This window comes from Chiroxiphia lanceolata, chromosome 10, assembly GCF_009829145.1.
Source record: "Chiroxiphia lanceolata isolate bChiLan1 chromosome 10, bChiLan1.pri, whole genome shotgun sequence".
NCBI classification, from domain to species: Eukaryota; Metazoa; Chordata; class Aves; order Passeriformes; family Pipridae; genus Chiroxiphia; species Chiroxiphia lanceolata.
The window spans coordinates 9,783,986-9,805,267 of NC_045646.1; the positions used below are offsets into that span (position 1 = coordinate 9,783,986).

The 21,282-nt window shown below is 44.9% G+C and overlaps 1 protein-coding gene across 4 annotated transcripts in view; it reads right to left on the minus strand.

Moving 5' to 3' along the window:
• Positions 1-19,837, minus strand: part of DIS3L2 (DIS3 like 3'-5' exoribonuclease 2) — a 183,193-nt gene extending 163,356 nt beyond the window's left edge. Inside the window, exons 1-4 of one of the 4 annotated variants that reach the window (XM_032698257.1) lie at positions 19,736-19,837; positions 16,694-17,392; positions 1,413-1,571; positions 971-1,113 (exon numbers count right to left, since the gene is read on the minus strand). In XM_032698257.1, the coding sequence (XP_032554148.1) occupies positions 971-1,113; positions 1,413-1,571; positions 16,694-17,372 (981 nt within the window). In that variant the 5' untranslated portion in view covers positions 17,373-17,392; positions 19,736-19,837. Of the gene's footprint in view, positions 1-970; positions 1,114-1,412; positions 1,572-2,124; positions 2,346-16,693; positions 17,393-19,735 lie in introns of those variants that run through there. The other 3 variants (XM_032698259.1, XM_032698258.1, XM_032698260.1) reach the window with 3 other exon arrangements.
• Positions 19,838-21,282: the final 1,445 nt, after the last annotated feature.

Genomic DNA, 21,282 nt, shown 5'->3' on the forward strand with positions numbered 1-21,282 from the left:
TCTCAGTGGGATTTTCAGGTGATAGTCATTGCCTGGATGTGCCTCATCTGCAGCTGCACTTGACCTCATAGGCAGGCTACACACACTGCACATAATGCTATCAGGTTGTATTATCAAAAATTGGTGCCAAAAACTCTCCTGAAGGTAAGGCAGAAGCTTTAGTTGACGCCATATGCCACTGCAGCCCTGGGGGAAGTCACGACTTGAGGCTCCCATTTCTTCCCCTGCCATTTGTTTCCCATTGCAGATGTCTATGATGGTCTTCAAAGAGGCACTGGCCTAAGGTCCAAGTAGCCCAGCAGACCACGCTGATCATCAGCAGGGATATGCCACAGGGTTATTTTTCTGAAAGTTAAGAGCACATCAGATTGCTCTGCAGGATGGAATCAGGCAGTCTTATACATAAAAGCCTCATCACACCTCAAGAGATTGTGCCACTATACTATTATATGAGAACTACTACACAAATATAAAAAGAAATCAGACGAAATTTGAGGTGATGTCATTTGCAACTTCAGTGTATCAATGAAAGTATCACAACCTCATCAGCATTACAATGCTAATTAAATGGCAATGCACTGGTGTGTGTTTGGGTAAATGATGCCTCAGCATGGCTCTCATGCCCTCAATGACTTCCACCTGCCTTTTTTCCCCAGCCAGGCTGATCTCACTGGGATGCCAGATGTGTCCTGGAGAACATTACAACGTGTTGAGGACTCTACTACAAATGTGGTTTGAGGACATCGTCCCCTTCTCCATCTCAGCCCTGCCTGCCTTTATAAAAATCTCCTTCTGGGATCCAGCTACCCACACTAACAGCGGGTCCACCCTCATATTCTTCAGAAAAGAATAGCTGCCTAATGAGGTTGTGGTTTTGCTGCTCCAAAAGGAAGCACAAACTGTGAGAAATTTCAGCAAGAAGTATCCTGCCAAGGGCACAAAAAGCACGGACACTGGACATTTCAGGCACCTGAATTAGCTCTCCCCTTTTCAGTCCTGCTGAAACATCTTCCTTTGACATGTAGGCTTCAAATATACTCTTCTTCCTCCCTCGAGTGGGTTTATTTAGATTCTTTCTGTCACCTGATGTTGGGACAGCAGCATAGGATCCTCCTGCAAACAAAAATTCAGAGTGTTACCTTGACCCCCAAACATGTCTGTGCATCTTAACAGCAGCTGTACAGAGGCTTAATATTCTGAGTTGAATTTCTGAGAACAGTTTGCCTAGAAATACTGGCACCCGACTTCAGAGCACCGAAAAGCCTGGAATAATCATATTTTACAATAATCAACAGTCTTTTACAGCTCATTTTAAAGTCAACAGCATTCATCCCAGCCCATCTTTTAATATTGCTGAGCACAGGCTTCAAGACAGCTTATTCCTGAAGCGTGTACACACTCTGCTTTAATACCTCTGGGAGTTCCCAGTTGTCTAGGATTTACTCTGCTGTCTGAATTGTTCATTGTTTCTGTCTGCGATTCAGAGAGTTGCCTCTTCCTATCGAAGTTCTGGGGAGTTCTTGCAGATTCAGAGTTGTTTCTGGTCCTTGCAAACCCTCTTTTTTCTGCACCTGAAATCAAATACAGGTTTGAAATAACAGGGGAGGGAAGGGGAGCCCCAGTGCCAGCTTGTGGTCCTGGTGAAGCTCATGGTCTCTAGTACTTCAGTACAAGTCAAAACCGTGAGTCATACCCTTTATCCAAGAGAAACAATGTCTTCATTAGTTCATTTGTAATCTGTTGGCTCTTTGGGCCTCATAATCCACCACTAACTTATTTTAGCATAAATAAAACTCTGGAAATTACGATGCTAAAGTTGGATACAACCCTTCCAAAATCCTGGGAAATTCATTAGAGCACATAAAATGTGAAATTGTTAAACTGTTTCCAAAGCCTCCACCCCATTAAGCCCCCAAGTAGTGAGAAAATATAACTTCCCTACAACTTAATTAAGCAGTTCAGGAATCGAGGAGGTAAAAAAATAATTTTGACAACCCACGCTGGAGTAATTAACTTTGGAGCTACCAGAGGCAGCAGGGTAACACAAAGAAGTGCCAAGGCTCCCAGTGTCCAGCCTGTTCAGAATAGGCCAAGATCATACGAAAATATTCTGCAAAGACTCACCCCTTACTTCCCTGCCATCACCTCAGCCCCTTCCCTACAGCCAGGAGAGCAAGCAGCAGCTTCCAAAGCGTATGCCAACGCTGTTCCACGGATCAGCACATTGGAATGCAACCCAGCGCCGCGCAGCTGCCCTCTTGGCCCTCCACCTGGATACTGAACATGTCATCACAGCTTTGCCTTCCAGCCCCTCCTGGCTACGCTCCCTGGGTCCAAGCTTGTACCTGCAAGTCAGAAAATGTGCAACGCCAACTTATTTGCTATGGCGCTATCCAAGTTACAAGGCAAATTTTTTACCTATGGTGTCCTTCCCAAACGAAATCACAGATTGCTTCACAGCAGCGAGACAAAAAAATGTTTAAAAAGCTGTGCTTAAGCAGAGATCTTTAAAAATATGGTACAATAAAACTGCTATTTTACCCAATGACGGACAAACAGTAACTTTTATATATATAATAATAAACAAATCAGCAGAAGGAGGGAGGGATCCTTCTAATTCAGGAGAGGAGACATCAAGACAGGCAGAGGGACAACTCAAGGTGCCAGCTCAGACCAGCCCAGGACAAGATTACATGTCACAGTGGTGTCTCCAAACAGGAAGCTGAAATGAAGAGGGGTCCTCTGTGTTCAGTGACAGTAGTTTGGCCTCTTTCTACACTATCAAGCTTTTCATACTCTGTGCTTCCAGGGAAGAGACTGTCTGAGGGAGGTTGCAGCTGTAACATGGCAAGAGCACAGCCCCAAATTTAGGTTTCAACCAATGTGACCAAGGCAACACTACCTGTGCATGAACCACGTGGTGAGATGGAACTAAAATTAACTGATTTGCAAATGCCTAATGAACTGATTTACAAATGCCCTAACGGTCAAGTTATTAAGTTTAAAAACAGACACCAAAAGTAAAAGCATGGACTAGAGAACTGGCAACACAGTTTGCTCTGGATAGGGTTTTTAGAGGCATTTTGGTGAAGGAATCTGACTTAAACTGCAACAGGTGGGATTTTAGGAACACTATTAAATAATTCAGGTACTAGGCTGATCACCCTGAAAGGTCATGCAGTCAGCTTCGTTGGAGGCTCTTAAAAATAGGTGAGAAGGATGTCTGCCAGAGTTGGTCTAAAAAGAGTCGTTTTTTCCTTGAGGTAGTGAAATGGATTACACGAGCTCGTAAGGTCCTCTAAAACCCTCGTTTCTATGACAGTGAGTCGCAGAAAATACTACTATGAATTAAAGAACCTGGGATAAAAAGGAGGCTAAATCTTAACATATAATTAAGGAGGAGCTGAAACAAAACAAAACAAAAAAGGTAGAAAACTAAAATGCAGGCACTGGAGAACAGAGTTGTCCCAGCGCTTGGCGTGGCCATTGGTTCAAAAAATTTGGGGCCACTACAGACAGAAATAATGTACAGCAACAGCAAAGGGCGGAGAAGCACCTTTCTGTGATGAAAGGTAGACATGCAGAGAGAAATTTGCATGTTTCCAGCGCTTAAGCCTTGGGCTTGCTCTCGTGGGATTTTTCATTTGCTCAGACTCAGACAAAAAACTCAAATTAAAAATTTACTGAAAAGAACAAACTGCTTCGACACAGCTGGCCTGCAAGGCAGTTTACACACAGCCACTTCGATAAGGATTTGACCCCATTGGCCACACCACTTATGGCAAAACAAAACCACCCCGTTACAAAGCCGCAGACAACTGTCACAATTAGCTTTCAACTGGAACACACCAAATTCTGCATGACTGTAATTTCTTGTATTTCTCCTTTTAAAAGAAAGAGAACTAACTACAGGTCACCATCTGTTTCAACTGGAGCCAATATTTGCTTCTGCAATGCACCTGTCCTTTAAAACTGGAAGTTAGAAATACCTCTGATGATGGGCTTTTCTGCTCTCCCTGCTGCCCAGCATTAATATTCAAATGGATAAATAGACATCATTTCACAAAGCAAACTGTAACTTGACTACTTTATAGATAGTGTAGGATATATTGAGACTAACCTCTCTAAAATAACTATCATAAACTTGGTTAAACTTTATTCTAGCACCAAATGTGTCAGAGTCTTACTTTTTCTTTGGTGTTATAGTTGTGTGATTTGTAAGATAGAAAAAAATATCTCGGGGTAAGATGTCACACAAAGGAATAACACAATCCAGGCATTAAAATAATCAAAGGCTAAATAAATCAATAAGCGACTGAATAAAATAAAAAATTAAAAATCATTTCAGTAGAAGGGAGACTAAAGTGCAGTGACTGAGAGCTGAGACTGGCTGATCCATAGGAGACTTGAAGCAGTCACAGAGCAGCAATGTCTGCTGTGCAGAACCATTCAGGCTTGCGCACAGAGCAACTCTACTGCAAGACATAAACATTCACAGCACAGCAAACACAACATGCTTGGGTATGTTTATCTGGCTGCACAGATGATGCTCTCTATGGATGCGGCCAACACTTGTTTGGGATTTCTAGGTATTCTGCCATTTCCAGTGGGAAATAACAAAGGACTAACAATTTGAGGAAAGGTGGTTGACTGTTCATTACTTGAAGTCCTCTGGAGGGAGATTTGGGTTGGAACAACTTCAACATCTGTATAAGGCACGGAGGCTCCCTGCAAAGGTGACAGAGTGACACACCTAAACAGGACCAGCAATTCCACTCACAGAGCAGGGAAATCCTTCAAACTAGCCAAGGGGAAGCACTTGTGGGAAGTACAAACACACAACTCCCACCTCCACAGCAAGAGAGGCATGAAAGTAAAGTGGGTGCATTTGTGGGCTTTCAGAACAGTCCACAGTGAGCGACTCACTTTTATTCTCAACCTGGGCACCAGGAAAATGAGCAGAAAGGATGGAGCTGGGGGCTGGCTCCCACCCAGGAGCCCAGTCCAACAGCAGCTGGTTGAACTCGCTGGAAGGACAGCACTGGAACTCAACCTGGAATCCAAACCATCACACTTCATCTCCATCACAACAATGACATCACACAATGGCACATTTTGGTCTTTAAACTTAAGTACCTATTAATCTTTTCTTATTTGGGAATGAAAAAAAAAAAGCACACAGGCAGCTTCCCAGAATAATTGATCTGGCTTACAGTAAGAGAGAGGTTAGATGTTTTAAATCAGCTTATTTTGACATAATTTATACAAAATCACTCTAGAGTTTAGCTTTTGAAAAGTACTGCATTTAATTAAACTTACATCTATTAGTCAGTTGATCAACTAGATAGTCAACTAAATCAACTGAAATGTTCAACTAAACATGAAGTTAGCAAGGCTGGAAGGTCTTTAATTTTATATTAAAATTTGCATATTGCTTTACATAAGAAAGAACCAAGACCCTCAATTTCCTTTACCAAAAATAAAACATTCCAACTGCCCTCTAGCACCTGACAATCTCTTTGATTACTACCAGCAGAGAAGAAAAGTATTTCTCACTGAATTTTCATTGGCACATCCACGACACCTCCCATTCAGGGTCCAGCAAGGGCACCTATATTGTCACTAGACAGTTTTACCTCTAACTAAACTTCCAAACTTTGCTACCATCTCATTATTTATGTAGATCCCTACATTACTTATGCAGCTCCCTGGGGTGGGCAGGACTGTGAGAGCATCACAACAACTTTGCTGGTAACAGCTCTACGGGTTTAGGACTCTGACCCCACTGACAGCTCTCTTGACATGTGATGACTCCTTTTATATTTTAAAAAAGGAATTAATGCTGAAAGCATTGGATGGAACAATATTGTTACAAACTTTTCCAATACAAAATAATTCCATCTACTATTTACCTTTATCAGTCCATAACTGGACATCAACACCTCCTCTAACTCTGCTATTGCTTAGAGGATTTTCCACTGCTTCCCAGCATTAGATCATGGTCTAGATATGGAAAGGAATCTTTCAAATACCCCTGTTTTCCAGTTAGCTTATGCATGAGAAGAAACAGAAGCATATCCCCAGAACTGATAACACGCAATAGAACAATTTGTTATCAGTTAATGAGACACTCAACACACAGTTACTAAATATTTGTCCGTATTTCTACAATGTTCCATTTCACTGCTGACTCATTTCAATTACTTAAACCAATTTCCTTCAAGAATTTCAAGTAATTCTTCAAGACAACCCAGATATGCACTTAGTAAAACATGATAAGGATACACCCATGAGCTAGAAGGGATGGCAGCTACCAAATGAAAGGTCACCCAACACTGCCCTAGTGCCACAACCAGGAATTAACCAACCAAAGGCAACAAGAACTACCCTGATGCCAGCCCATGCTTAGTACTACACTACCATTTAAGTCAGACTAGGTTAAACACGGCAAGAAAGCTAAATAAAGCCTGTTACTCTTCATCCTTACTAGAGACTTAATGAATTAGAGTTCAGCCATGTGACAGCCCAAGGCATCACCTCACAGATCCGTAAATTCAAATTGGCCCTTGACTCCTGGCACAGTTGACAAAGCAAATTTTAGAAACCATCAAATTTGGTCTTTTAGCAAATGAATACCCTCCACGAGCTGCCAGGAAGTCCTATCTGCAACAACTTTATGAGCCACTATGGATGCTGATGTGTAACAGGGTGTATTAATAGTCTCAATATTAAAGTTCAGCCAACATAAACTCTGCCTTGTTTTGGAAAGATGTCTGGGACTTAAAAAAATCCCAAATCCTACATAGCCCCTGAACAACTCATCCCAGGTACTTTTATGAATCTATCTCTGTCCAGCCTTGACGAGCTGGGGGGATGCAGCTCCTGGCTGGGAGCACCGGACAGGCACAGTCCAAGTGTTGACACTGTTGTACCAGGCAACGTTTCATTCTCCAAAGTCAAATAAACTCTCCCAGCAGAAGCACACTTTGCCAGTACAAACTGCATTAACATCAGGGTGGTTTTGCTAGGATCCCTGTGTCTGCCCCTTTCGCATGCTTAAACAGGCAATTTCAAAGCTATTTGATATTTTCTGCAGCTCAGAGAAGCCTCTAAAATAATTCCCTCTCAAATTTTAAAAGCCAAAATACATTTGTTAGATTGTTTTGAATTTCTAATGCACCAGTGACATCCAATAGATGCCATATTATAGAAATGACTAACTCAAAAATCTTCAAGCACTTAAATGACTACTACAATATCCGGGATCAAATTACCACACACAGGCAAAAACAACAGGCAAAACCAACAAACACCATTGAAGTGATCTCAAATGCAAGTTATGTCAACAAAAACACTGGTCATAGAGAGGCCAGAAGTAACAAGCTATTTATGTTTTGCAAAATATTTTGCGGATTTAAGAGATTAAATGTCCCACTAATGGTAACAGCCAAATACTTTTTTGTTCTAGTTAGTTTTAAAAGGAAAAACACAAAGACAGCTGTTGGTATAGTTGCTCAGGGAAGGAGTTCTGCACCAGCAAGGAAAAAGACACTCCTTGGAAGCTACTTCAAACAAAGTTCTGTGCTAGAGCCCCAGTAACACACACAGGACCAAACCCCATCCACCACACTCCCCGCAAGCACAGCTCTGCTCCAACCTGTGCTAGGAACAGCCGTGCTTCCACACTGCTCTCAACATGAATTAAAGGAGTTCAGAGTTCTTGGACAGCCTTGGAACAGAACCACCTCCATGCATCTTACAGTATCTCGAAGCAAAGAGGTTAAATAAAGGAGATGGCTCAAGATTAAAGACAAAGCAATGGAGAGAAATGAGGACGTCAGGGGAAAGAATTCATTAGAGGTGTAGGAGTGGAAAGGCAAGACTTGGAGATACGTTATCAGTACAGTGAGGTTCCATTGCAGCAAAGAGACCTGCAGGAGATAAACCTGGTAGGCAATATTTCAGATGCTCAATCTGGGGTCTAAGAGAAAGTCTGAGAGCACATTCTCCTTATCACAGGCAAATAAAAAAAAGGTCCTTCTTCTCTCAGGAAATGTAAACTCAAAGAATAGTAAACTGGAGGTTCTGCAGCACATTCCTGTGCTTGGTCCAAGCCTGACCACAGAGCTAAAGAGAGTTCCTACAATGTTGCTGTGAGTCCTCCTCAAAAATAGCCAAAGTGAATTATTTGAAATCATCTTAATGACTGAAAAGTAAGGCAAACTTCCAGGAAAGGGAACATCTTGGTGGAAGAGGAAAAGGATGGTGATATAACAGCACTGTAGGGATTTAGGCAGATGGCAGATTGCATAATTAAGTTTAAAGTTAATTAAACAGTCATTCAAGGAAGAGAAACAATGCAGACCTACATTTACATGGACGGGCTCAGTCAAAATGTAAATTCTATGTAAATGTCCTGAAATGAGTGGATGATGTCTTGAAATCCAGCTGTCAGAAGTAGCTCCCATGACCACCAGCCTCTCTAATTGACCCATTATAATGGGCCACCAGGGTCCAGTCACAGCATAAATCTAGAGGTAACTTTCCAACGTCAACACAAATCAAAACAAAATTATAAGACGGCACTTAAAGTGGAGGTCTGTCCACAGAGCTTTAAAACATGAGTTCAGGAGTGATTCAAAGAACTGGTACAGCCCAACCAGTTACCACCAACCCTCTACAACATAACAACACAGCTCTGCCTGTGCCAGCCCAGCAGCTTCTCTATGGGCACAACTGTGTTTGTGCACCAGGACACTGGGAGCCATCTGTGTACCCATCCGGGAACAAGTCTGGAAAGCTCTGGCCCTGCCTCTTTGGAGAAGGTGATTCTCTAAACAATTTTGGCAGAAAGTCTGTCAAAACCTGTCCAGAAGAGCTGAATGTCCAACAAAATAAAAAGCACGAAGGGAATCCTTGCCACACAGGGGACAAGTTGGCTGCAGTCAGTGACTCTGGATGGGAAAATACAGACTGTCATGATTTGTGAGGGAGTTCTTAGGGCCATGAGCTGCTTTTGGAGGTGGTCATAAAAGATTCAGACATCCAGCATTCCTACAGTGAAATATTGAGGAAGAAACATTCCTATTTAGCAATGGAGGTAGCAAAAAAGTGGCATGTCCACAGATACTAAGGAAAGTCAGGAGCAGAGACAGATGCTCATTTCCAGACTCATGAAAATGAGGTGGGAAGCACGCTCACAGTGGAAAGCACATGTTGCAACTGCTCTTTTGCTTCAAGCTGCACATATTTATTGAAAACTCTTGTGCTGCATGTCCCTAGATTTCAATATGGAGCTAGGGAAAATGAAAATGTTCTTGCTGGTTTTGGCTTTCACAAAGGGCCTAGGCTTTGAAAAACTGAAATGAAGAAATATGCACAATGGATTCTTTCTGCTGTGGAAAACAATACTTTGGAAACTGCTACTGACCGCCAAGATCATGTGCCCACGATGCCAAGCTTCCTCTTCCAAAACACTTCCAAGCATCCTCATGCTTGCAGGGCTTTGACTTCAGTAACTCAGATAGTAATTGCAGTTTTATTCAATTCCTCTGCAGGGTTTCTGTTGTAAGAATACTACAGGAGCGCAAGAGCCAAAGATACCATTCCAGGCTCTGAACGAAGGGCTGGTGACGAAACTCATTTAGTAGCAATAGACTAAAAGTTTATCAAAATAGTTACTGTGCTCCAGCTGTGTGCGGCAGCACAGTGGTGTTGTCAGGGAGGGGGTACATCTCTTTTGGTTTTCAGGACTCTCTGTGAACCTGCTCCACCCTGCTCGTGACCTCCTCGCTACCTACTCCGCCTGATGACTGCACTCCTCCAGGCTTCCACTCCTGCCTCAGGATGTGGGTCAGGGCTGCTTCCACTCCCCCTCATCTTTCCATCTTCCCAAAGCATCTTCCACAATACCCTTTGCTCTTTGTTTTATCCAGCAACAACGCTGTGAAAAGGCTTCTTCAAGACTTCAAGAAAAACACTTTAAAAACACAATATTGCAGAAGTTCTCTCTTTGATTTCTCCGGGCTTCAGTAGTTTGAGGAAAGCAAGTTGCTCAAAGATCATAAGAAGCCAAGAAGCTTTGAAAGGCAAAGTACCTGACAGGAGGTGCTAACATGCTAGAAGATATTAACAGCTGAAGAAATCAAAGAACTGCCTTCAAATTCCTACATATCCCAAGGTAACCCAAGGTGATGCAGAATTTGTTTATCTGCTGATGAACCCTTCCCCATACTGTCTATTCAATGTAGTAGGTACATAAATCACAACACCTAGCAGTGTGGGGGGGAAATGCCTAAAAACATACAAACTGAACGAAAACACGTTATGGCTGCTGGCTTTTATTTGTAGAGAGCCTGGAATATTCTCCAATGCATGACCTTCCCCATACATCTGTGGGCTGCAGCTGCTAGTGTTGACATTTTCCTTCAGCACTCTGGAAATCTTTGTTTTTGTCACAGAAGACAGTATTTTATGCAATAGATCCCAACATTTTGTTTTCCATCCTGCCCCAGCCAAGTTTCAACTCTCTGTAGCTTGGATTTCCCCACAAGAGGGAGTTTGGTATTTCAAGCCCACAACATTTCATGGAGCTGGTTATCACGGGCATGAGGTGGGAGGGCAAAACACGGGTAGCAGCACTTAGGACAGGAGAGGCAGAAGCAGAGCTGTAGAGGAAGGCAGCAGAGAAAGCCCCACAGCAGCCACAGCCTGGAGAGGAATCACAAGAGCCACTGAATTCAGCTGCAAAGCACCTGTCCTACATACCTGGATACCCACGGCAAAGGAGAGACTTGGAGATCACCTGAACAACAGGCCAGACCTGACTGTGGTGTGGGGGCTGACTGACCTCATGGACAGCAGAGGACAGAGGGGTTTTTACAAATTAATTCCTCTTTGAACTGCAGCATATTGCAGGGGTAGAAATTGTTCTCGGGGTTTTTTAACATGCCAGTGACAGCCCACATACCACAAGCCTTGGTAAAACTGTTCCAATGGTCATTCACCCTCACTGCTAAATTGTGCTGTATTTCAAGCCTGGATTTGTTTAGCCTCAAATGCATTATATCATAATCTGCTCAACTGAGTAGCCTATTATTGAACATCTGTTCCCCATGTAGGCAATTTACTGAAAACTCCCCTCCCCCAAGCATCTCTTTGATAAGTAAAGCAGAGTTCCTCAAATCACTCACTCATGATCCCAGCATTTTAATTTTCCCTGTGGCCGTCCTCTGAGTATTCATCAATTCATCACCATCCGCCCCAAACAGAGGGCATCACCACAGGACACAGCACTCCAGAAGCTGCTGCTGCCACGCCAAAGACACACGCAGTCCATACTCCATCTTCCAATTCCCATGCTCGTACATTACCCTTTTGGACACATTTCACAGGAGGGGGATGTTCAGCTGATTAATCCATCAAGAGCTCAAAACTTCTTTCCAAGCTGTTGCTTCCCACACTGGGTTCCTCACACTGCTAGCATGGCTCTATGCTGGCAATCCAATAAATGGATTTTGTTTTGCCTGCTCCCAATCCACCAAGCGATCCAGATGGCTGCCAGTAACTGCCTCCATTATTCAATACTCTCCAAGTCATCCAAAAAAACCTTTCAATCCTACTCATATGTTTTCTTCACGACAATTGACAGAAGTATTAAACAGCACAGGGTCAGAACATGACACTGCAGGATCCAGACACACCTGTTGTTAACAATTTTCAATTCTTTGCTGTATTTAATTAGTTCGACTAAACAGCTTTTAAACCATTGCACATGTGCTGTGATTTAATCACGCTCCCACACCAGCATCCACACTCACACCTTTGCCATCAGACCCCTAATGTCATAAGACACTGACACTGGAGGAGCTCAACAGGACCTCTGTTAAATAATGACAAGTCATACGAAAGAAAAGATTTAAAACAAATTTAAAATCAGTTCAGTTCTTGTATTACCCTACTATTTCCCTAGGATCAACATCACGCTGACAGGCATAGTTACCTGAACTACATAACTGGGGCTAAAGAGTAGAAAAAACATAGTTTAAAAAAAATAGCAAGTTAACAGCAACAAGTGTTTCCACCGAGGAATGTTTTCACATGAGCTAGCAGGGGAAGGAAGGTCCTTCATTCACAGAGGAGAAAGCTTTGCTGCCAAATGCAAGGGCTCCTCCTGCACAGTGTGCTCAGGACTCTGGTAAAGGGCATAGAAGACAGTTATGAGATCACAGATAAAAAACACAGTCCCTGCAGGGGCAAGATCTCATCTCCCCAAGAGAGGATACATCAGATATTAACTCACATACTATAGCTGATGTTAACCAAAAAACATTAGTTGCACAAGACTCAGGAATGCAACATTTTTTTTCTATCAAAAGCAAGAGAAATTTATGTTTGTGATGACGTTGCTAAACCATTAGAGAGGGGAGTATTCTATTTTTCATGTGTTTCTCAGATGGGGCCAAACAGTAAATCCAGTCTTCCCTCCTCTCCCATATCTTATTACTATGATTAACATCATCTAAGGAACATTACATTGAACCTGGCAAGATTAGCTACACTTTAAAGATTTCTACAGCAACCAACATTCTACATTTATTGAGTTGATTCTCTGGTCTTTAGTAGATTGCTGGCTCATATTTACTGGTGTCAGATAGGGAAATAACAGCATTCTTCAGAACTGAAATTCACCACACAAGAATTGGAAGACTCATCACTAAAAATGAGCATTCTCCTAAATTTGCCCTACAAGAAGGGAAAGGCAGAAGCTGTTGTTCCTCCTCCAAAGCTCCCCCAGAGAAACAAAGGCAAATATAAAATTTACTGCAGTGTACCACAGGAAGACAAAATGTCTGAGATTTTGCCATCTTGTTAAGGCTGGTATTTCTTGAGCAGCTGTGCCCATCAAACATGCAGGAAAGCCATTCTAGGATATTTCCTTTACCTATCATGAACCTTTTAAATGTCAAGGTTGCAGCCACAAGCACAACACCACCATCCAACAGCAACAATTGTTTTTAAAGCTCTGATGCTAAACACCAGCCTGCTTGCCAGGGACACTCCTCCATGGAAGCTGCCCAAGTTGGTTAAGTACCACAGGCTGGGCAAATAAATGCCAAGTGTCAGACAGATGATAAATCAGAAAGGGCTGTGGAAATCTTAGGCTGCTGCAGACAAGGCTTGTTGTTACCCAGGAATTGTCTGTTTCTACTCAGGGGGCATGCTGACCCTGACAGATGGGCAAGATTTGTTTAGCCTCCATCACATCATAAACTCACGAAGTTTTTAGTGAGAGGAGCCTCAAGAGGATACCCAGGGAAGCTGGCAGTGGTGTTCTTCCCAAGGAAGCTGTAAGCAGATACAGACTGAGACAGCATAACCCTGCAAAATCTGAACCTGCATCAGAGCAATCAGCCTTGACCAGAATCCTGCTCCACCCAAGCTTTCAACATCAACAAAGCCACCTCAGGTACTTTAGCTCCCAAGATCCTCTGAAATCAAGTGTGGCTGGGATATGGTGTTCCCAAAGACCATGCTGCACCCCACATTTGGAGGACAGTCCTTGTCTGCAGATGTCTGATTTCCAGGCTTTCCAGTAGACTCAGGAATTTGCTATCAAACAGCAACATTCCCTCAAAAAAGAGGCTGGGAAGTGCACGTACTCAAAAAGCAACTGAAACCTTGCTATGCCGAATAAAACACACAGCTTGGTCTAAAGTACCTACTGACAAAGCAAAGCTTTACAGATACTTAAGATGAAGTTCCACTTAGCAGCCATGCAAATCTCAACTCCCAGTATGTGATAGACAGATGCCACAGAAAGAGTCAGTACTTCTGTCCTCAAGGGAAAGGGAGTTTTAAGCTCTTTTATGACAGAAACATCAGTCAGTCTGAAAAAAGATTTTGATTACTAGCTCTGGAGTGAAGTGGGAAAACCCTTAAGAGTCTTTGATGAAAACCAGAAAACAACCCAAGGGATTTGACAACTTTCTGTTAAGGAAGTTTAACCAAATTTTAGCACCCAAAGAACCTAGAGGATTGGAGATTTAAGGGAAAATACCAGCAGGAAATTAGTATTAGATGAAAAACTGTAAGCACCACACAATTTAAAGTGGCAGTTTGGGATTATTTTCTGGTTTATTATTCTGGGGTTTGTTTGAGAAGAAACTTCAGAGCAGGAGGTTTTACCTTGCAGAGGTTATAACTGCACACAAAGGAGCAGAATTCCACAACCTGTGGAATTCCTCTGTATGAAGCTTTGTCTTCCCAAATCCAAGAGTGCTGATACCATAGAGTGAATCCAACCTGCAGTCTCATGAGTGGGTTACATGTTTCACACAAGGGACAAAGGAGTTCTGTTGACACACAGCTCTCTCAACTGCAAAGCCTCCAACACTTAGGAAAAGCAGTTACTATGTGGAACTACAGACAGCAACACATCACCAGCAGTATCTCCAGGGCTCAGTGACATTTGCTTGGGGCTCCATAAACCACTCTGCTTTCCCCCAAAGCCACAGGAACTGCCCTACCACTGGAAGGACATTAACAGGGACCAGTCCCTCACTGCCTACAGCCTGTCCCAGGGCACTCAAAGGGTTTTCACAGACCTCCACATTTGCCTTCAATTTTAGTACTGTCAGCTCAGGGTCATTGCAAAACCAACCACGGCTAAGCCTGAGCTGAAGAGCTGTTTGAGAAGAGGACAATGAAATAAAATTATATAAAAAGAGATGCTTGGCTTTGAGATTAGCTCAAAGAGTCTTTTGGAAAGCCTACAACAGTCTGAACAGAGCTAATTTGTGAGGAAATGTCACTCCTGAAAAGATGATAAGCCTCACTGCTATGACAGAAGCAATTCTTGCCATCACAGTTTCACAAGCCTTGATTTAAACTGATCAAACCAGACACCTGCCTATGCAAAATAATATGACTTATATCAGCATCAAGAGAGAAAGACAAGCTTTGAAGTGAGAAAATATTAATCTGATACTGTGATGTGTGACTTCTTATACGTAAGCACTTGCATACTGCAAAATCTTCATTTCACTTAAACAAGAATACTACAATATACTCAAACTGAACAGCAGAAAAGACGCTTCTCCGAATTAAGTGACATATTTATTTCTTCTCTATTTCTTCCCTCCACGAGAAACTGTTTTTACATCCCTGCAAACGTTCTGGAGGATAACCAGTCCCAGCTACACAGGAGGGTGGCTGGGGAGGCATGCAGGGAAAGAAGAGGAAGGGTGTCACTGTTGAGCAATTAATTTTCCAGTAATCTTTCCCACAGTGTGAGTTTTCCACCTGGGAAGTCAAACATGAGGCTCAACATTTTCTGCTTTAGGTCTTTCCACTAAACAAACAACTACTTTGTAAAAAGCCTTGTGCAACCCCACTTCCAACTAGAGCAGGAGGCCACCGTGGGTGTTTGCTTTTGAAAGCCAGGGTATTTTTATTTTAGACTGAAATCTATGTAGGCACCTACCATTTTCATGGATATGAATTATATGCTTTCTAGACTCTACATCTCTGTCAGCTGCTCTTCCTATGCTTCAAAAGCTGAAGGTACCAAAGTCTGTTATAAGAGGCTAAGCACAATAAATAGTGTTACAATGAACCACGTAAAAAAAAAAAAACCCTCCCAAAAATCAAGCTCATCAAAAAATTTTAGCATAATCTGCATTAAATCTCTATCTGTGATCAGTCTTGCAAGAACTCATGGAAGTTTACCAACTTTAGCACATTATCTATTGCCACAACCTCAAAAATACTACAAATCCAGAAAAAAGCATATTACTTGCCCTTCTTGAGTCACAGGGCTTAGTTTTTAAGACTGATTTAGTTAAACAGTTACTTGATTTCCAGTTCAAGAGCTGTGATAGGCCTCAGGCTGATCTTACCCAGCTGAGAAATCAACCTCTTTTCTACTTGTTAGAGAGAATTTAACACAGTGACATTTATGGGTTCCTCCAGTAGTAGCTCGTAAGATCAGGCTATCAAAGTATTTCACCATAACTAACATTCAGAGAAAGTTTTAACCCATTACACTGAGAAACCAAAATTAAACAGCCTGGCTTTGGCTGCTTGTGGATGCCCTGTTTCGGGGCTTTTTAAATAAAAAAAATTATTTATCTCCATAAGGAGGCTTTTTGCCTTTAACATCCCGCACATTCGCTTTAGTACTGCAAGATCTCTTTGTTACTAACAGCAAAATTTCGTGGAGTCAACACTATCAGGGATTGGCTATTATACAGGCATCTTAGCTCCTGAGTATTGGATGGACTCAGACCAAAGGCAAACCAGCACTCCACATTCAAAGAAGCAATGCAGAGAAAAGCATGACTCTGGCCTGAGTCAGCTCAGATCCAGTGGTCTTATTAATTTGGACTCTACACCATAGAAATTGGGCTCTCCTGGCCCTGAGCTGATCCTGGAAGCAGCACAGCCACACTCACAGAGCTTCAGCCAAGGGATTATGTCCTGCCAGCCCCAAGCTGGCTCCACATGAAGCCATTTGCACATGCCACATGGCTTACATGTAAACCAGGACAAAGCCACCCACAGGTAACCAAGGGCTGACTAACTTGGACAGAGTAGAACTGGCTCATTTTAACACACTCATGACTAACACAGCACGTTCATTACCACAGTAATTGTAGCAAATGGACCAAACAGTTCATTAGTGTGAACTCACCTTGGACTTGACCTGGAGACAACTGACTGTTTTTTCTGGCATTTATTGCCAGCACATCCTCACCAAACTGTTCAGTCAACAAGTGTCCAGCTACTGTATCAGTGTTGGCAGGACATCTGCCTCGTTTCTTTTGTTTCTTCCTCCAAGTGTCCTCCTCATCAGAACCAGAAGATTTCTGCACAGCCCCATGGTGTCTCAGGCTGTTTGACACTCTCCCACCCAGAGCATCACTCATATTTAACAAGTCAGACCCAGCTCCACGCTGATGCAAGTTATAGTCCTCCTCCAGCTCCAAGTCTCCTTCAACAGCATTTTTTTTATAAGGACATCTGTTCAGAGCAGTTTGGGGTTTATCATTCTCAAATCCTGGCAGGGGCTGTTCCAGGTGAGATGTTCTGACTGGTGAATAGCTGTGCATGTTCAACCCGTTCCTGACTGGATTATCCTTCACCAGTCCTCTCCTCAGAGGCGGGTCCAGATCCCAGCTGGGGTCACTGGAGGTGCCTTCTTCCAGCTGCATCTTCTGTGCAATGTGATTCAAGTAGAACTGGAACCGGCCACTGTGGTGCTTTTGCACGAGCCTGGCGTACGCATTCTTCTGGGGGGCAGCGGGCTTGCTCAGTCCCTCCTTGGCACCTTGGGCAGAAGCTGTACCTCTCACGTGCCCCAACTGATCCATAGTGCAGTAAAAAGCTCAAACTTCAAAGAGTTACAAATAGATACAGGTGAAAAAAGGGTTACTTTCTTGAAACAAAGCATCAAATAACTGATTATGTTAAAAGAAACAAAAATGTAAAATGTACAGGAATTCTGGGTTGGTCAGTCACTCCAGCAGAGAGAAGGGGTTTCTCAACACACTCAACACCTGCCCAGCACTGAATACTTGTGACCTAGGAGTGACCACAGTCCATAAGCCCCACCTGCCCACGCAGCACAAAAAACAGGGATGTTGCACTGAGGCTGACACCCCAAATACAAGGGATTCCTTTAACCTGCTCTTCCTTGCCTTTGTAAAAAACAGGAAAATTAAAGCAGTGACTGACAGACTGTACCAGAAGCATCAGTTTAGTGGTTACCAGAAGCAAAGTCTCGTCATTTCCAACTCAAAAACAACTGCATCCTTCCTGAAATGCTTTACTGTTACTGTCAAAACATACACTGCCTGTCACCTCACTTCCACAGTGACCTTTGAATTGCTTCAAACAGCAAGACTACCCATTTGAGCTTGCCTTTCTAGCCACAAAGTCCCTCCCAGAAATAAAATAATAACTATCTTACAGGAGCTCGTAGTTCCTGGTGACTGAGACACACTGGCTGCAGCTCCAACCAGCACCACTTTCTGTAGGTGGTATCACACCTCCACCTTCACCTTCACTGCACGAGTGTGGAGCTTGAGCAGGTCAACCATCTTCCAATCATTTTTCTAGGTTTTAAGCTTTTGGAGCAAAACAATCTAGTAAATTGTCCTCAGTTACTACTAAGGTAAATTATAGGTATAGACAGGACATAGCAATGATTTTTGCTGTATGTAACATGAAAGAGGAATAAAAGAATTTCTTGATAATGGAGCCCAGTGCAATTGGCTTCTGAGGGTTTTCACAAAAATAGCTCTTTTTCACTTCAAGACATGTTTAGAACTAAACAGCTGAATTTCACCCCAGCTGGTACATAGAGAATTTCAGGGCTCACTGTCATCTCTTCTATGCCAGAATGGTGGAGCACTGGAATGACCCTAAGTTTAAATAAAGGATACTGTTCATTAAACCTCTCTCCTCACTTCTCTAAGCACTGGGGTGTTGGCAGGACAGAATACAGAGCTCAGCAAAAGAGGAATTTATATTCCCTTCCCTACTCCCACCATGCTTGGAATTTTTCTTTGCCCTTACTCAGCACTCTTCTCCCTTTCTCTGCAGAGGATAAGCACCCAGGCAGTCTCCTCCACTCAGACAATGCCTGGGAAAAGGGCATTATCCCTCAGGGACCAAGGGCTGCAGAGCCAGCTCCTCCTCAGCGTGGCTGCTCCGACCCTTTCTGAGAAACAATTCGTGTTGCAGTGAAATTGACTTAACTAATTGAGCACGGATGTGAACAGGCTTCACAACACCAATCAAAAACTAAAAATCCCTGAACAAACAGGAAAAATTCTTTGTGTGGTTTGTGATTCTTTGTGTTCCTAAGATTTTCCATTGGTGCTGGCCAATAGCTGAACTCTTCTAATAGACTGACCTGCTACTGAGCTCTTACAAAACCCTCACACGGGTAGGTCCACACGAGGCTTCTTCTAACGTCACTTTCTCCTGCTGCCAATTCAACAGGAGCAGATAACATTTATAAAAGCCAGCGAGGCTACTCTCCAAACAATGGTTTGGTTCCGGGAGACAGGAGTTTTGTCACCGTTATTTACCAGTAGAGAATAAACATTCACAGCTTGCCTTGCACTATAGTTCTTGCAGCAGTTAGCAGTTGCAGCACGGGGAAAGAACAGCGCCTGGAGAGCCCCTACAGATCACAATTCCATTATTAGCCTTCTGTGGGCAACTGAAATATTCCCAAGAGAGCAGAGGGAAAGTAGAGGTGGGTACGGGTGAGGGAACTGGGGACGGCGATGAGGGCAAGTGGAATACCAGGATGGACGCGCAGAGGGAGGACGCCCGTTTAACTGGGCCCAGCACGAAAACAGCCCTTGCCTTGTCACCCGGCCGATTCTGAGGGGCAGCGCTGCCCCACCACCCGCCCCCGGGGGTGCCCAGTGCTCCAGCCCCGGCAGCGCTCCCGGAGCGGGGCACAGCACTCCCCGAATCCCCCGCACCTGGGGCAGCCCCTCAGACCGACCCCTCGGCAGCGCGGCCCGGGCGGACACTGCCCTCCCGCCGGGCCCGGCGCGGGCGGACTGGGCAGCGAAACGCCGGGCCCGGTCGCGGCGGCGCTGCCACGGGGCTGAACGCCGCCGGGTCGGGCCGGGAGCTGCTGTCACCCCCCTGCCCGGGACCAGAGACCCCGTGCCAACCCCCAGCCCCGCTCCCACACCCCGGCCCCGCTCACCGGCGCCACGGCCGCTCCGCTCCTTTTGAATGTCCCAGCGCCCCGTCCGCTTCCGGGGCAGCGGCGCCTACGGGCCGCGGCGAGGCCCAGAAGGGCGAAGCGCGAAGCGCTCGCTCGCACTCGTCTCCTCACGGCGAGCGGGGGATCCCATGAGAGGAGAGGTGGTGTCCCAGCCCCGCTCCCTGCAAAAGAGGGAGCTCCCCGGGATCTGCACAGTCTGCCGGGAGAAGGGGAGCCTCCAGACCACTTGTCCAGTCACCGTGAGTGAAGGTGGGAGCCCACCTTCTCCTGCGGAGGCTGAGATGGGGCATGGGGCGCTGAGGGGAGGTGGGAGACAGCAGGTGCTGCCACCCAAACCAGACCGTCCCAGCCCGCAAGGTTTGCGGCCAGCGTGGTCCCTGGGGTTGGCAGCCACCCCCTCCCAGCCAGGACAGCGGATCTGCCGTCTGGGATCCCCCTCTGGGATGGGTTGCTCCAACTCACTGCCGGCGCTACTGCTTCACCCGGAGTTTGTAGCCAGATGAATGAGAAAAGAACACGTTAGCTGATTTAGTACTGTATAGAGCTGAGACTTATAATGACCCCGTGAGAACTCTCAGAGCTTTGCAAGCACCTCGAAAAGCCGGACAGGGAAGCCTCCTTGAAGACCTGCATGGCCTCACCTTCACTGCAGAGAGGAGTAGGTTCCCAGGATCTGTTCCCTGAGCTCCTGGTGCTCTCCTGGCACTGGAGGTTGTGCACCAGGAGACTTGATGATCCTCCAGCCCACCCACGCGACAGCACAAGAAGTGACCAACCCATGGTGCTGCGCAGCAGTGGCCTGATCTCCCCCAGGAAAAGTCAGAGCCTGCGTGTCAGATGGTGACATTAAAGCAGGAGACCAGAGTCAGGAGCTGTGACTTTTACTCTCTGCTCTTTCTGTGACTGCAGACCTCCCACAGAGCTTTATGGCAGAGCCAGGGTCTGGCTGACTGGAGGTACGTGGTTTGGTCACCCCAGTCTTACCTGCAAACTCAGGCTGATTTTGCCAAAGAACTTCAAACAGAAGAAAATCTGGAGAGCAATAAACTGGCCTCATGGGACCCCCAGTCAACCCTATTTGAGCTCTCTGCCAGACAGTGTGCTCCCCTGCTTCCTCCTACTTCCCTGGCTGCTGCCAAAGCAACAAGGTTGATGTCTGCTCTGTGAAGGCAGGGTGATGGCATATCCCTGGCTGTTCAGGGATGACCCGAGCCACCCCTCCAGGCTGCCCTTGCTGCATGGAGAAGTGAGGAGCTCACCCGCCTGGAAGAACAGGGATGGGGCAAGGGGAACCCAGGAGCCTAGAGCCCCACTGTCCCCCTCCTGTGCCAGCCAGGTGGGAGCAGCAGCTCCCCTCCATGTCGCTGAGTCACACTGTGTCTCTACTCTTCTTCACCCCAATGGGGATGAAGCGGAGCCAGGAGCTTGGCCAGGCTCCCCCCTGCACCAGGTGGTGCCACCAGCTGCAGCAGCTTCAGCGTGCCCTTTTCCTTGCACAGATGGGGGAGGAAGCGGGGAGGATCCGG